This window comes from Molothrus ater, chromosome 1 (assembly GCF_012460135.2).
Source record: "Molothrus ater isolate BHLD 08-10-18 breed brown headed cowbird chromosome 1, BPBGC_Mater_1.1, whole genome shotgun sequence".
Classification (NCBI taxonomy): domain Eukaryota; kingdom Metazoa; phylum Chordata; class Aves; order Passeriformes; family Icteridae; genus Molothrus; species Molothrus ater.
The window spans coordinates 34,925,220-34,942,869 of NC_050478.2; the positions used below are offsets into that span (position 1 = coordinate 34,925,220).

The window sequence follows — 17,650 nt, forward strand, 5'->3', positions numbered from 1 at the left end:
GGTTTTAAGAACTTTTTAAGAGCTCTTAGTAACCTGAAGCAAAGGTTATATGTGGTGAAATACAGTGTTGTTCTAAGCCTCTGGGATATTTTTGCTCTACAAAATCTGTGGAGGCCAATAGAAATGGCTGTTTCATGATGTGCCATGTACTTTTTGTTAGTTTGGGGCTGTAAAACTTCATTTGCTTGTCAGTCTAAGCAGAGGCAGTACACAGTAAACAGCCCATGCACTAAATCAAGGTGTCATGTGCTCATATCATGTTCAGTCAGGAGAAATATGTGCTAAATATCCCCATTATATATCACAAGACAGAATCACAGAAGCGTGATTAGTGAACCTATGGGTATTTTTACCCAACCTGTGGGTATTTTTCCACCTGTGAAAGTAAATATTTATTTTTCATTTCTTTATTGTTGTTGGTTATAACAAGATCTATTGACTTGGGATTTACCAGGAGCCAGTAACTTTTCACGTTGTTGATACTTTCAGATTCCTAATGGAATTCCTGTAGAACAGAAAACCAGGATAAGACATATATTTATTTATTTATTTTCCTTTTCTTCCACCACCTCCCATTTCCCTTCTTCTCACAGAATATCTCCATGCATAACACAGTTGGAGGAGCAATGGCAGGACCTGGGTCCCACCAGCTAACAAACACAAGGATGCCAAACCACGACACCAGCGTTGTGATTCAGCAAGCCATGCCGTCTCCACAGTCCAGTTCCGTCATTACACAAGCACCTTCCACAAATCGGCAGATTGGGTGAGCCCATTTCCATTTTCTCATTTCTCTGGTTCTCTGGCTCCTGCCTGTAGCAGCAGATGTCCTCAGGTCCTCATGCTTCATAAGGTCCAGCTGCATGCAGGCCCAGATGTTGTTCTACAGGTTTTTGAAGTTACAGAGTTTGCACTTGACCCTGCCAGGATGAGCAAGGACCCCTGCAGCACCTGTTGCAGACTGTGGGGAATGGCCAGGTTACTCCAGATATGGCACACTGGTTCAAAAAGGACAGAATGCTGTACTTACTGGGAAGTCCTGCTTTCTGCTGCCAGTTTTTTTTTTTTTTAATCTTCTTATGATCATAGTGCATGTTTTTTCTATAACTGCTCTGGGAGAAAGACAAAGTGTCTGTGAAGCTGATCCTTTGACTTCCTTCAATGGGAATTCTGGGTTTTCTATGGGTTTGAGCTATTTCCTATGAAGAATGAGGAATGCTGGAAGACAAAAAGACCATCAAGATAAATAGAGTTTGGCACAGTGTAAATAACTGCTCAATTTGTGATGATGGATCCATATTTATTAACATAAATTGACAGTATGGATGCTTATTGTATTAGCTTGAATGCCAATTGAGTGCTAATGCCTGGAGAACTGTATGAACAAAACCACCCAAGTTTAGTATATGTTTACACCTGGTTACTTCCAGTAAGTATGAGATCCTCATAAGTCATAATAACGTGTTTTTAATTGTACAGAAACTGCTCTGATGGCTTGAGGGTACAGTTTCTCATCACACAGCTCTGAGAATTTGGGGGTGGTGTTATACATGAAAATGTATGGATAAAAAGATATATTAGGTATATTAGAAGATATATTAAAAAGATATATTAGGACCAAGAAAGAAGCAGCAGTATAGATTCATCATCTGTCAATTGTAACTTGGTCACATCAGTTAGTGATATCTGCAAAAGCAGTCACTGTCCTCGGTCATTATCTAAATAACTGTTTATCAACTTTCAGTCTTTTCAAAGTAAAATCATAAAGTGAAATCCTGGTATTGAAAACTGAAATTCTAGTTATTCTTGAGTTTTCTTTCAAGATTTTTGGTGTAGGGACAGGCTCAATATCTCCCATGGTAGCTGGGATGGCCCATGGCTCTGAGCTCTGGGCTACCCAGCCGTACACAGAACACAGATTCCATCTGCTGCCCTAGTTTTGTGCTCCTGGCCAAGCTCCTCTATTTTCGTTTTTATTACTATTTCAGTATTTGGTTCTTAATACATAAATCTGGTAGGATGGGTCACGTAAAGCTATCTGATAGTTGTGCCCTTTGTATGTGTTACCTCTTGTCAAAACACAGTGTTCACCGAGATTTCACATGCAATACCATTTGCCTGTGAATCCAGCAAAGCTGTTGTCTTATATATGTCCCATTCTGTTCAAAGAGAGGGGGCTGGGAGAGAGGGAGGGAGGAAGAAACAGTTTCTTTTTCAGTTTTAGAAAGAAAAACATTAACTAATGCCATTATTTGCGTTAAGGATGATTAAGCTCCTGTTCAAATTGTGACTTAATAGGGCTAGTGGTAATTATGATCCTAATTAAAAGCATAAAAAAACCCCAAACAACTTTTAATACTCAGTGGTGAGGTGTTTTATGTAAGACTGTACTTGGCTTCCAAACAATTGTTTCTATATAATGAGAAAAAAACTGCATGTGGTTTTGCAAGACCCTGTCAGTCAGGTTTTAGGTTTGTGTTGGTTCAGGGCCATGGTGATTAGAATCTCCAAAGTTGGTGGGGCTGAGGATAAAAAGGCCTTTTCCTAGTCAGTGGTGTGTCTCACTTGGGAAACTTTGCCATGACATATCTTAATTCTTCCCTGTGACTGAATCACACAGATGCTTCCTAACTCTGAGTCTAAAGCTGCTTTATTGGGAGGCAATTGTCAGCATTTTAGTCTCTGTGTGAGCTGGTGTGTGAATGAGACTTATGGTGTGACCTCCAGCATACTCTGTTCCCATTCTTCCCTCTTCCTAGGAGGTTTTGTTTTTTGTTCATGGTGTGTCCTAGGAGATAATTGCTGTATTTTCAACTTCCTCTACTTGCCAAGGTCTTGAGCATCCTTGTTTGTCTTCTTTTCCTTCAGTCTTTTCCCTGTGGTGTCTGTTTTACTTATTCAGAGAACATATCTTGTCATTTCCATTTATCTTCATCTTATCCTTCTAAATGTCATAAGAATTATATCCACGACTCATTCATGAGGAGTACAAACTGGACAACTGAAAAAAAGATCAGATGAATTCAGAAAATATTTGAGGTCTTCAAAGTTTGGTGGTTTTGGTTTAGCCTTGCAAAGTTGAGGTTGTTTAGCTATTTAACAAGCCCAAATGCTGAGGTCCTCAAATCAGTGGGTTTTGCTTGAGTTTCCCTTTTTTAGAAATCATCTGAATTTGCCCCAAAGGGTAGATGAGTCTTTACCATGAAGAATTGTGCCAGGGAAAATGCCTTTTAATGAGCAATAAAACCAGCAGAGAGAAACTGGGTAAAACTCTCACTGAGTTCTGTAAGAGCAGGATCAAGCCCTGAAGGTTATATAGAACCATCTTGTAGCAATATTCTGATTTTTATCACAACCACAAATATTTTAGTGTCAGACTATGGCCAAGCCACCTGCAAATGTTTATGATGGCCTTGCTCCAATGAAAACAGGGAACAGCAATGAAAGTCTTCATTTAGCCCCTGTTTGTAGGCTGTGCTCTAGTAACAGAGAATGGGACCCACCTGTGCCCGCACACAGCTCGTTTCATGGTGAGGAGTGGGTGAGTTTGTAGCAGCTGATGTTCCCAAGGGATGTAATTTTTCCCGACTTTCGTTTCTCCTTCTCTTTCTTCTCCCTCTCCCTCTAACTTTCTCCCTCCCTCCCTCTCTCCCTCCGTGCCTCTCTTTTTTTCCTATCCCCTGCTCTGGGGGCTTGCACATAAAATGAGATATTGACACAAGGCATGGGAAAACATGACAGAATGTGCATTGTTGGGCAAGCCTTACTGGCACAATGCATATCCACACATTGTTTCAGGTATTAAGCTTCAGCTACTACTGAACAGGCACCTGGCCAGATTAATCAGATAAAAGGAAGAGCATGAAGGTTATTAACTTAAAAAATAAGACAGGGTGCAGCCCCACTTTCCTCCCACCGTGTTCCTTTTGTTGAGAACAAACAGCAACATTAGCATTACAGCAAGCTGGCAGGCTGGTATAAAGGTCCCTGATAGTATTTATGTGGTGAGGCAGTCTCTAACCTCCTTGCCATCCCTCCTCCCTCCCCACCAAGCCTTCAGCATGTGGGAGGAATGCTGGAACTAGTAACTACTTGTGCTGATGAAAAATCAGTTGAGGAACACTTGGCAGTGAAGGGTGTCTTCGGCTGATTAATAGCACGTTATTTCTAGATAAGATACATGGAGGAAAAGCAGTATGGCATATGGAGGAAGGCAAGAAAAAATGATATAAGACATGCATTTGTCAAAGGTATAGAAAAGCAGATAAGCTGAATCAGCTCAAGATACGGGACTCTGAACTAGGCTGTACAATAGCAGTGCTTGTCTTCTTTTTAAAATAACTTCATTTTTTTCTGTCACTGAATATACAGCAGTGTGTGAGAGAGTTCTGGGCAGACAAATTGGTGACAACACAGCGTGGTGGTTGCTCTATTTGGACACAACTTTTGCTAAGAAAGATGTATTTTTCAGGCTATCAATTGCAACCCAACAGCATTCATGGAGAAGGTAACTTGCTTTCAAGCTAGTTTTTCAAGCTAGTAGTGGACATTAATAATATTTATTCCAGCTATTCCAACTCTCTGGTACAGCTCTGCAGCTGATAAAGAGCATGGGAGGTTGGAGGATTGTCATAAATGCAGCAAGTTGTTAACATTGTAGTAAATGGAGAGTGAGAGTGAGTCCAGTTTCAGTGAACTCAGGCTCCAAAGTGGACATAGAACACTAACCATGTGATGTAGATTATCTGTTTTTTAAGTGTTTTAGAGCATTTTAATCGAGATAAGATGGTCTTCTGGCACAGCATCAAACGGGAAAAATTGTAACCACATTTGGTGAAATGCAAGCAGGTAGGAGAGAGCAACAAAAGGGATTTGGAAGATGCTTCTGGTGCCTTGATGTTCTGAAGAATCATGGTACCAGTGGGAGAACAGCCTTTCAGTCCCCACATGCAGCATTCATTTTAACACTAATGCATTGCCTTACTGTTCCTCTCTCTTTCCTCTCATGGCACCACCATGTGTCTCTCTGGTTCCAGTTTATCAACTCTTCATGGGTTTGAAGGCTTTTCAACCAAAAGGACATGGGAAATGGAATAGTCAAAAAATTGACTACTCCATGCATGTAGTGGGACTAACAAAGGTTTGGTCATTTGGAAAATGAAAAAAACCAACCTCTCAGTCTTAACTGGAGGGTCTCAGATGGCAGAAGGACAGACTGTCTCTGTGGCAAGCACAGGAGTTTCACAATAGCAAAAGCTATCTGAGACTGGAACTGCTGGTTTAGTTTTCAGAGTATCCTGCTATCATCCTTTATAGCTCAAGGAAACAGAAAAGACTCCTGTAAGAGACAATCACAGGCAGAAACCCTTCCATAATGCAGCTAGCTCTGGAAGGCACTTGGAACAGGCAGGTGACTGAGAAGGGTCTTTGTACATCCAAGAGGAAGTCTCTCTTTAAGCTCTTAGTAAGTTGGTGGAGTGCATAGCATCAAAGAGGCCATGGAATGATGTGCTTTTATGAAATTCAAAGACTAGTTCCCTTTCCAGGAAATCTGTGATAAAAGCCTCTGTTCCAACTCATGTATTCGAACTGAAGTACCACAATATGTTGTGAGATGAGAAGAAATGTGCAGTGAGAGATGAAGCATCAAATGACCACTCAGTGGCTTGATCAAGTCCGTTCCATAGCCTTGATTGTGCAGCATGTAAGAACATCAGTGAGATCACTGGAAGGGGAGGAAAAGGGAAGAGAGAGCATCTGACATTGTCATTCTGTCCAAATTTTTTTTCTGTCTTTGTAGTAAAAGTGGGGCTTTAATTCCTGTTTAATGGTCCTGCTTCTTTTTTCTCTTTTTATGCTAAGATATGTTTTCTGTAGTCCCTTCTATCACACTGACCTTGGCCAACCTTGATATGGAATCCCATCAAGCCACATGAGAGCAGCGGCCACAAGTCTCTGGGAAGCTCAGGTGAATGATGTAGGAAATTATTACAAGAGAGCCATTCCCAGACACAAGCTGTCTCATAGCTTAGCTTAATAGAGAGGGTGATGAGGTAGAAAATGGGCTGGACCCTCTCAAGCTGCTCATCCCTTTTAGCAAGCTGCTGCCCAGGTCCACACATGGGCCTGCAGGCTGAACCATGCTGCTCTGTCTGTGATATTTAGAAGCTCTGTCTGCTCTCCAACATCCTCTGCTGTTGTATGTTCAGGAGTTGCTGACTCAATTTTTCCCCATACTGCTGAGTCAGGAAGAGAACAAACAAACAGTGCCAGTCTGTGTGCCAGGCACAGCACAAACAGGTGGTTGTTCATAACACCTCTCTTCTATCCTTTAGAATATACTCCTCTGCCTTCCCAAAAACTCTTCCTTGCTGTAAGATGTAGGAAGGGGCTGGAAAGTATTGCCATATTTCAAGGTGACTTTTGGGGGACTGAAAGGAAGATCATTATCCAGGTAATAAAAAGCCTTGATGAATAAATAGCCTAATGAACACAGTGTTTTACATTTCATACTTTCTACTTGATAGAAGTCCTAAGTTTGTTAGAAATGTTGCTTTCCCGCAACAAGAGCACCAAAACCAAAAAGTGTAAGGGATATTTTGGGACTTGCTGCCCACTGGCTCTGACTAGGGTTGTTGTCTCGTGTTATGAGAAGAAACCAGCCCTCTCCCTCTCCTGATGGTTGTTTGAGATAGGCAGTGAAACTATGCTCAAGCCAGTTCTCATGCAAGTGATTTCTAAGAAATGGATCATGATGTTTTTGTCCTGAAAATCTTGTCCCACCCAAGAACTATAGGAAAACAAGGTTAGAATATGTACTGCACCCATAATTTTATCTGAACAGAAATACTGAGCTTTCATATGCATTTGTTGGCTCTCACATCAGAGAAAGTCATAAATAGAACTTAAATATGATATATAGAACTTGGAGAATCTAGCATTGATTCCTTAATTTTAGTGGCTGGTATCTCTTACATACCTCCCGTATATATATAATACACACTGTATAAATCTTCTTTAAAGGTGTCATCAAAATTTATGGGCAGAGCTTCTGATTTATATGACTCTTTGAACTAAAACAGATGTAAAATCATTTTCGGATGGAAGAGGATCGCAGAATTGCAGTGGGTTTGGTATGACAAATCAAGCTTTTCCTAGACCAGAAAAAGATCATTAGGGCTCTGCACAGCCGAATCTCATAGCTCTGCTCTTCATCACAGGTTTGTGCTTAACATGCCCTGATGCATGATTCCAGTATGTGTTTTATCCAAGTGTCAGCCTGTTTGACAGGTAACTAAGCTGCGGTAAAACACTAACTCAAACAATACAGACTTTGTTTGGTGTAAGGCATTCTAAAAAATTTATTTTCATTTAAGAAACCAATTCGCAGGTTCCAGAGAAGCAGCAAGCTTTGGGGTGCTGCCTTACACCATGTCAGTTCAGAGGAGGGCTTAAAGGCTTGCTGGGGGTGGCGCAATGGCTATAATGTTATTAAAAAATGAAGTCCTTTATGTGCAAAGAATTCTGATAAAAGATTAGTTGCCCACTAAGAAGTTATGACTGTATCTGTTTCAATAAAGGAATTGGCACTGATGTCCTTAACAGAGAATGCCTTGATTTTACATGGTTTGTCTTGCCAGTGTCTTTTTTGAACACTTCGAAAGGAATATAAAAACATACTATAAGTTAATAAAGTGTTAACACTTTGGGTTGTTTTTTTTTCTTTTTTTTTTTTTTTAAGCTGGTACCTGGCTGCAAACCAATTACAATAGTTCAGAGGAAAGTGCCTGAGGGAAAACACAGGAATTACAGACTTTGTGTAAAGTGTATGGATCCTATTTTACCACCTGTAAAAGTAGGCCTCCTTATGAACTGATGAGTTTTCAAAATCAATGGTATAGTATAGGTCCATTTAAGACATATATATGGGTCTATTTATACTTATGGACAGGCCAAATACACATTTGAAAAAGAAAAAGCAAACAAAAACCAAACCAAAACAAAGCAAAAAACCCAAAACACCAACGATTTGAATCAAAGGCATGGGTAAATCTAAGATGACAACATTACCAAAATTAGTTCTTTACAAAAATGAAATTATGCTTGATTTAGAAGTTAAAAAAGTAATTTAAATAAATCTGTCATTTTGAGACCCTCTAACAAAGTTCCATGTGGTAAACCATAAATTTAAATTCTCTTAGTTATGTTTAGTAAAAATTTGCTGTGTTGAGCAAGGAGCTGATGGCTAGACAGAACCTGCAGGTAGACTGAGGGTGCAGGAAAAGTGTTCCTTGGAAGAAGGAACAAATTAGAGAGTGTGTTTTAGAAACATTTGCTGCTATGAGCATCTGTGTTCTGCGAACAGAGACGTTTATTCTGAGCTCACATAAATGAAGTGGAATTTTGCCAGTAAAAGAAGGGGTTGTGTTACTCCAGTCGTAGGATCCAGGTCCTAATTGGTTTATGAAATGAAGGGGGCAATCTTTGAGCTATTACCAGCTTCCTCTGCTGCAAGTGAAGTGAATCGCAGCTGTTCTGATAGGGTCCATAAAACTTGGTGAGGTAATAAAATGTTTGCAGTGAACAATTCTCAAAATGGGTGAAATCCAAATCCCTAGCTTATTTGACAGTATTAAGAGAATTGAATGTACTTCCTGGGGAATTCTGAATATTATGTTACTTTTATCTAGTTCTTTAACTGTAAGATCCAGGCTCGCTGGTGCTGTAAATGTAAGGGCTCAAAGTAGCATTCTTCTTTTTTAACCCTACAGATTGAAATGCATTATGTACATATATACATATGTGATACAGGAAAAAGCTGTGTTCATTGCTCATTTTCTAATGTTTCTGGCTTGTGCTTTTTACTTCTTTATACTTTGTCTCCTGATCTCTTGCTCTGTTTTGGTGAGATTTTTTTAAAAAAACATGGTTAGCATCAAACGATCCTACAGAGAAATACTTGTGGTGCTTCTAGTCACATGATTTCTTTAATGAAAACAATAGCTGTTGATCTTTTTAAGTTTTCTTCAAGTAACTTAACATTTGCTAGACCTGGTTAGAAGTCAGATATGTCAATTGTAGCTTCTTAGCAGAGCAGTTGTTCTGAACAGTTCAGTTCATAGTGGTTTTGACCTAAAGATCTTTGGCATGAGTTCAAGTCCAAACTGACATTTTTGGGTATCATTGTATTTATTGAGGAATTCACAATTTTCCTTGAAAGCCATTCAGTGTCTGTCTAGAGTTCTGTTGTTCTTCTCAGCATTGCCATAATTAAGCATTTTTATGAAGGGCTTGGATGTCTTTAAACTTTGTTTTTTCTTTTTATTCTCCACTTTATAGAAATGTCTGTGATTTCCCAGGCAAAGACAGGATGATCACACCTTTGGTAGTAAAATGACCTAAAAAGAGGACAAATAGAGAAGATAATGAGAAGTTAAGTGCCAGCTGGTTGGGCTTGCTACTCATCCCCTTTCACACCTGAAGCTTGCCCCTTTATATCAGTCCTTGTATGACAGAAGTTGCTCATCATATCTCAGACAGGCTGTTGCTTCGGGTGTTTGGAGAGTGACCAGCCAGCCTTTCAGCCACAAGGGTGCTGCTTGAAGGGCCTCTGATCCTTCAAGCACTTTGCAAGGAAGTGCTGGCAATGGTGGAATATCTGGCTTCCTTTTCTGAGGTGGTTGCTCATGCCATATGTCCCTGGCTTGTAACAGGCAGTAGGGCTGTCCTAGGTATTGCACAGGAAGATGTGCAAGAGATGCACAGATCTGAATGGTGGTGGTCTCCTGGAGCTTCTGGGCAGAGCTGCATGCAGAAAGCTTTCCTGACATACTCAGGGCTAAAGCTTGTGTTTTCAGCAAGTGCTTTTGAGCTGTTATTAGAAAATGTCCCTGGAGAGATGAACTGCTGACTTAATGTGCCTGAAGGAAACTCTCTTTGGACACACTGGACTTCATTAATTCATTATTGCTGTGAATTGTTGATGTAGTTTTTTAGGCACCAGATGTAAATTAACATAATGAAAGTGGGCAAAAAGCAGCAGTCGTTTTTAAATATTCAAACAGGACAGTCTGTTAAGCTCAACAGGCTGTTGTGGATGACTGATTCTGGTTGAAATACAACTACAATATCTGAAGATATTAACTGTAGCTGATAACCAAAGCAGACCAAATTTGAACTGATCTTGTATTATTTTTCTCAATTTGTGCTTGTTTCAAGTGGTTTTGTCTGAGATTGTATGGCACAGGTAGTAAACCAAGTTCTGACAGTATGTAGTCTGTAGATGACAATTGGAGCCTATCAATGCATACACCAAATGGAAGAGTTGTGTGGAAAACTTTACCCTCTTTATAATTAATTTCCTTCTTATTGTGTTTTAATTTCTTCTTTCTCTGCAGTCTGTTCCAAGCCTGTAGAGAAGAGAGACCAAGAGTGTTGTTGAATTTTTTCTGATCTGTGGGGAAATAAAATAGGAAGCAAAATAATATTTCTACTGTGAAGTAGCAAAGGAAGTTGCTACTTCAGTCAGTGAGTTCCCTTTGTGCAATACTAAATGGATGTGGAGAAAGATATGGAATCTGGGCTCCATGACAGGGAAGAAAATCCATACTTTCTTCCAAATTTTCCCCTGGCCTGTATATTGTTCTATTGTTCCAATAAGAAATCTGTGACTCAGAGGATTTATTCAAAATCTATATAAAACATAATAGGCAAAGTTCATTCCAGAAGCCATCAAGTGAAACTATAGTTCTCTGTGGGGGAAGCTGGGGTCCCTTCCAGTCTGGTCTTTTTCTGTATACAGCCTGGTAGCATGGAGCTTTTTGTTGCACATTAAGGCAACATCAAGGGGTTGTGGGGCCCTAAGTCCTATAAAGCAAATGCTAGAAACAATATTGGACCCAAGCAGAACCCATAAATGCAGAGGGAAGCAAAACCCCTTATATAAAAGGAAACAGGGTTTGAGAACAAAAGCACAAAACCACATTTCAAGCCTCAAGGGGAAAAAAAACCCACCAGTTTTTGTTTTGGAAGAAGCATCCTTGGAAATGTTCAATTTTCCTTATGACCAAGTTGGGAAGCTGTAAGTTGTGTCCTTGAAGACAGTGTATGAATATATGTATAAATGACTCCTAGCCAAAAAAAACTCTCCCATGTTGAAAAGAAAACCCCACCACTGAGGTATACATTTCCTTCCTACTCCTCCTGCTTGTCCATTAGACAAACACAAAAGTAGAGACACCCCTGCCATGTTTACAGGGCTTACCTTGTTATTTGTATGATGGACAGAGAGCTAAGAGCTGTGTTGCCAACACTGCTTATTGGAAAAACCTGGAAATAATTAAGGGACCTCATTTGTTATTGCTTGTATGTTCAGTGGTGGAAATTACTTGAGAGAACAGTTCTACTGGTACAGAACAGTGCTTGGTAATAGAACAGTAGAAAAATGACAAAGACAAAAACAGCTTTGGGGAGTAGGATGTAAAATATTATTCTAAAAGAAATTTCTACTTTGGTTTTGAAAGATTTTTTTTGTGTGTGTGTGTTTTCCAGTACAGAAAAAAGAATGTAATTTGCCTTAACTAGAGGATGACTTGCAATGTTTTTACTTGTTACTGATTTATTTACTTGAATGAAACCTATGAATTACAGTGGGAGTTTCAGTTGAGTAACATTCAATATTGTGTTGTTATTTTATTACTGGGTCTGCTGAATGTTCCCTTCTATGGTGTCTTCTTCCAAGAGCTATGAGCACTGTGAATCTTTTTCATGTTACTCTTTCAAAATCAAGGCTGTTCATTGCAAAACCAGCTACCCAGGCAAAGGGACTTTTAGTGTTTCAGCACACTGCTCCTTTTCTACCTACATTTCTCCTGAGCTGTCTGCTTAATTCCAGATCTGCTCCCACAAGCTGATACAGGTCTTTGTTTACAAGTCGGGTCACAGGATACGAGGTGAGTGTACCTGTTGTACAGAGCCTTTCTTGTTGTTGGGATATGATGTGCTTTTCTGGGTGGGAGGTGGCAGTACTGTTGTTTCACTTGAGCAGGCATATGGCAGAACACAGTGCAACAGAGACAAGTGTTGATGAGTGAACAATGAATTGTTAAGGCAAAGCAGAGTATTGTCAAAGGAAAAAAAATCAACAATTCCAAATCAGCTCAAGATCAGTATCTGAAGATTTCAGGCTTTGTTGGAATTTCTGTTTGCAGTTGCTTCTCTGTCATGTAGTGTGTGTTGGAAGCATTCTCTGTTGTGACATTTGCTGTGGCAATGTGAGGCATGCATATGTTTGCATGCTCGTGCAGTTTTTCCAGACGGTGTGATCACGTCGAGCTGCACCTATGTGCTCTTGTTCCCTCCACTTCTTGTTTTGCAGAGTTGCAAGGGGACACAGTCTTTTACTGAAAGTTGTGACACTTCTACTTCCAGTTCAGTGGTGGCTCCAGGGTTCAAACTTGCAGCCTAATAATGAGCCAGGCTAAAGGGTTGTTACTGTCAAGAATAAAGCCGTGTACTGTAACTGAGAGTAATCGGTTTGGATCACATTCGCAGATTCTTTGTATTAGCTTTATCAGGTCAGGCCATCAGAGAGCAGATAGACAGGTAAGACCAAAAGACCTCTGAACCCAATTAAAGTTGTACCACAAAGAAATCAAATTCATGTGGTTTACATTTCAGAAAGTTACATTTGGTGGGCTGTACTTACTTTTATTCTGTAACCTAATGCAGACCATGTGAACATTTGAAACGCTTTTAACAGTTAACCAGCTCAAATAACACAGAACCAGAGCAGCAATAAAGAATGAATTAAGACTGATTGCAGCTACAGCCAATTCTTTTTCCTCATAAAGAAATATAAAAGGCTGATATATTTAAAAACTACCATATATGCAGTAATTTTGTCTTCAGGTTTTAGCATGACAATAGCCATTCTCATATCTTTTAAAATAAATGTTTGGTTTAAAAAGCAATCCTAAACCCACAGTCTTTATTTTATTTGCAGTATTTTAGGATGAGTTTGGATGTGCTGTGGAACCACTGATAGTCCCGTTGATGCACATAGTTTGGGAATTGGTCATACAGCTCTGAGATAATCCTGAGGAGCTGACATTTAAAATACTTGGCACAATAAGAGCATGAGCATGAGAGGATAAGAAAATGGGTGTTTTATTAGTGTCCACTTTCTTAAAAACTGTAGATGTGTGTGCAGCTTTTCAGTCACAAACACTTCTTGCTTGCTGACATTAGATAGGCCTTACATGTGGAGGAAATAGTTTCATCTGGTGCAGACTGCTATGTGCTCAGTTTTCCTTTTTTCCTAAACCAAGAGCATGAATGAAAGTCTTCAAGCCTCCAGGAGACTAGGCCAGAGGAGGACAGTGCTAAATGTGCCTGTGTCCTGCATCTAACTTCAGGAAAGTGATGTGGTTTACATGCCACAGAAAAGTGGTCTGAAGTGGAAGAAAAGTGACTGGCTTGCTCAGCAGCAGAATGAATCATTCATTTGGATCAGTTTCCTCATTTTTGCTCTTTAAAGATTCTTCAGAACTTTGAAATGTTCTTGTTGGGGAAAGAGATCAGGCCCACAGCTCTTGCCCATGTGTTACATTCTCTCCTGAAGAAAGAAATTCCTATAGCCCCAGCTCTTTCCTGGGGTCTCCAAGACACTGAAATGCAAAGCTGGTGCCATTCTGCTTTCTGGCACTGAGCCACCTGGCTACCAGCAGCTTTCAACCTCAGGAGCATGCTTGCTATCCTGGCTGGATGCAGTTCCTTTCCTGCAGCAGCTCTCCTGATGTGCCTGGGTACAACAGCTTTCCTCTGCTCCTCGTGGGGAGCAGGTTGCTCTCCTGTCTCTTCCCCCCCTTTTCCCATAAACTTTTGGGGCTGATGTGGTAGAGAGGGCATTCAGGCATGGGGCTCTCAATTTGGCTGGATTGAAAGCTAAGGTTGTATTTCATCCAGATACTTTTGTGGCTGCTATTCTTCATGTGGGCCTTAGAAGCTGATCTTCTCTCCCTGGGCTGAGTACCTTGAAAATCTGTTGTCTTGCTTACTTTTCAGAAGCAGACAAGTAGAGAGGAAAGAGCTGGGTGTTTGTGGTTTTTTTGTTTGGTTTTTTTTTTTTCCTTTGAAATCTTAGTTAAATATGTAGCAAACCACTTGTCTTCTGTGAAGGAATCTTCCTTGTGTCACCCTTTCCAAGCAGTGAGTGATGTACTGCTCATGGAATGCAAGCTGTTTCAAAGTGTGCATGTGAGACACTGGGGCTGCCACTGCTAATTCACAGAAATGAGACTGGAAGAAAATCTGCACCTCCACGCATGCACAGAGACCGTTCTATGCACAGACCAGAACTAGTGGGGTGAGAGGGAATACACTCCTTACTCTCTCTCATTTTTTTATGTGCTGGGTTTGGCAGCCTAGTTCAAGATGCTTGCATGGAATTAGTAAAAGAGGGGTATGTCCTGGGAAGGTTAAATGGCTGCTGCTTCTAATGATCCCCTGACACTCAAAAATTAAAAAAAAAAAAAAACAATAACAAAAAAACCCACCAAACCAGAACTTTGTCAAGTTCTTTACAGAGCAGAAAGTAAAGGGGGAAAACATTTGAGTTCTGATGATTAGAACAACAAAAGATTCATCAAAGAACAGATCAAGTGGATGTTGGACAGAAAGCAGTGGCAGAAGTTATTAAAAGTGCTAGTCTGGACCTTGGAAAGTTCATTTTGGTTTCTTCTTCACCACTGATTCCTTTTGGCAAATTTCTTGGACTCTCTCAGATTTAGTTCACCAATTATGGAATATGAAAAGAAATACTCCCTCCCTTTACAGGAATGTTAAAATGAATTTAGGTATTGCAGGAGAAGGTAAATAGGTTCCTCTGATACAATGTCTTGAACATTTGATATAATTAAACATCAGGAATTTTACTCAGATTATAGTTCTTTGCCACAGAAATAGAGAAGAACTATGGTATTATGTCTAAAATAATAGGCTATTAAAGTCCTGGAAGCTAAAATGAATGGCTGAAGAGTGAGACAAGAGAGTGAGAAAAATGAGAATGCTTATACTAGACTTTCTCCACGCATGATATTAATCTAAGGCCCACCTATGGCAGAGGGGATGGACAAGATAATCCTCAAAGAACCCTTCCAGTGCAAATTATTCTATGATTTTATGTTTTGCAGAAAGGAAACTGAAATGAAAGTTAATTATCAGACATATTTATTAAAATAAACAAATGGTAATATACAAAAAATATAACTAAAAGTAATTTCCTTTAACTTTTCAAAATCAAGATAAGGCAAAACTAATAAACATTAAGATCTGCTTCAAAGGTGTTCAACATATTGAAGTGTAGGAAGGCTTTTGTTTTCTTTCTCTTTCTTATTTTTCAATTAAAATTTGAACTTTTTCATTAATTCCATGAAAAAAAATCCTCTTAAATCTGACATTCACAAATCCTGTAAGCACTGATTTTTCTTTTGAGCAAGTATTATGCTTTGGTTATTTTTGCTTTTTTCATTCCAATTAATTAATTCTATTATAGTAGCCCTCAAAGACTCTAAACCAGACTCCATTATTTGCAAAATACTCAAAAAAGAGTGTTATGTCAAGAGAAGTACAAGCCTGAAATCCTCTCTCTTGTCTTCCATCTCTCTATTACAGGCTTTCTTCTATCTCTTTAGAAGGTATCCATTCATTCATCATCTTTTGTGTGTGTGTTTTCCTTGTTTTCCCTAGACTAGGCTATGCAAACAGTCTTAGTGGCAGACAGACTCTGAGGAAGGCTTTCCATCCTAATTTCTTTCCATTAATGAAAGTTATGAAGCACTGCCAGTGTGAATACTGCCTGTAAACAAGAAGTGAGTGAATTCAATGCACTTCCCTACCCCCTCTCCTCCAGGGGCGAGTGGGACACCAGCAGATAAAAGTGACGCTATGACAACAAACGCCAGAGGCGTATCCATGCAGACTATTTACATGAGACAAAGCATTTTAGAAAAGAGGAGTTTTAAGGTTCCCCATACGTCCAAAGGAGCTCCTTTTGCTGCCTCTCAATGGGAAGAGCCTGTGGAATTCCAGGGGTTCCTGCATTGCCTTCAATGGACAGGGCAACTGGAAAGGTGATTAGAGGCTCTAGAAAAGCACTGCATGTGCTCTCATGCCAGCAAATTGCAGTTTCTCACTTGGGTATGAGAATAGCAAGCTAAAAGAGTAGGAGAGGAAATCCAGTGTGCTGTACTCTGAAAATGTCCAGCTTCTATGAGCAGGGACATACCAAACACAAACACTGGACTATCCAGCAGCCCATAAAAGTAAAAACCTTTCTGAAATAACTTCCACCTAGTGTGCTCTTAGGCTCTCACAATGATTGTTCCAAGAACAATGAAGTATTTTGGGTTTTTTTCCAGAAAGATATTAGCAGCAGATCAAGAATTATACCCTCTAAACAATTAACGCAGCCTATGGCCTAACCAGAAAAATCATTATTTCCAAAAAGTCCTATTGACAGAATGCTGCAGCAACCTTTCAGAGCTGCTCCCGCATCTGATGACAACAATAGAACACTGTGCTATTTTTCTTACCTCATAAAGTTGTCATCTCAGCACAGCTAAACGTCTGAGCTGCCACCCAGCTTGTAAACATCCTTATGTGGGGAAGGTTATCAAATGGGTCATGGAGAAGCAGCTCTCCCATTATCTAGAGCCCTCAGATTTCCTGGAGTCCTTTCTATCTGGTTTAAGACATGGTAATGTTACAAAAGCACAGCCATTCTTTGGCCATTGCTAGTCTCTGATTTACTAGCTTCTACTAATGGATAAAGACTAAGTGCTCAATCTAATCTGACCTCTCAGGCGTGCTGGCTCTCAGAGTGTGTTTGCAGCCGCCCTTTCTGTCTTAACAGCGTCCCTCTAGGAAATGCAGCAACCTCAGGAGGAGAATGCACTCCCTTTGGGTTACCAGCTTTAATTCTGTGCCCTTCACAACTTCTGCTGTTGGATGTGATAGACTCAGCTGCTGCTTCTTGGAACAGGAACAAGCACTCCACTTTCCCAGCTCTCTTCTAGCACAGACATTCAAAATGTCCTGTGTTGGACAGGTAGCATTCTGTGCAGCATTCACATCAGTTTGATAACCTTCTTTAGTAGCTATTTGCCATGCCAGCCTCTAGACTGCTTGCTGCCACGCTCTCCTTCCTCTGCTTTCATCAATGCTACTAAAACAAGTAGACCTCACTATCCTCTTCTGCAGATTCACTTTTAGTGGTTCTCTAATCAGGTTTTCTGACATTAAAATTGAGATTACATGAAATATGGATGCCTTGAAGTATTAAAAAATAGAGTGGGCAGGAACATTATCTCTAAACATCAGCTTTAGCCATTTAGAAGCAATGTATTCCCAGATTCTGGGTCTCCTTAAAGCCTTCTCTCTTTGCACAGCCAAGTGCCTGCACCTCATCAGCAAACAATGGAAAAGATTCAAGTAGCAGGATCCTGCCCAGTTCAGATTTATTTAACCCTTTGTTGCCACTATATTCTTTTGACCAGCCTTCCTCTTTATGTCTAAAACAGATGCTGAGATTGTTGGTGCCAGAGAGTTAATCTTATTAATAGTTTCTGTGTTTATTGTCAGAGGGACTTGG

The 17,650-nt window shown here is 40.0% G+C and overlaps 1 protein-coding gene across 1 annotated transcript in view; it reads left to right on the plus strand.

The window, feature by feature from the left end:
• CREB5 (cAMP responsive element binding protein 5) overlaps window positions 1–17,650 on the plus strand; it is a 214,053-nt gene that overhangs the window by 39,836 nt on the left and 156,567 nt on the right. Inside the window, exon 4 of the mRNA XM_036378763.2 lies at window positions 594–766. Within this exon, the coding sequence (XP_036234656.1) occupies window positions 594–766 (173 nt within the window). The remainder of the gene's footprint in view (window positions 1–593; window positions 767–17,650) is intronic.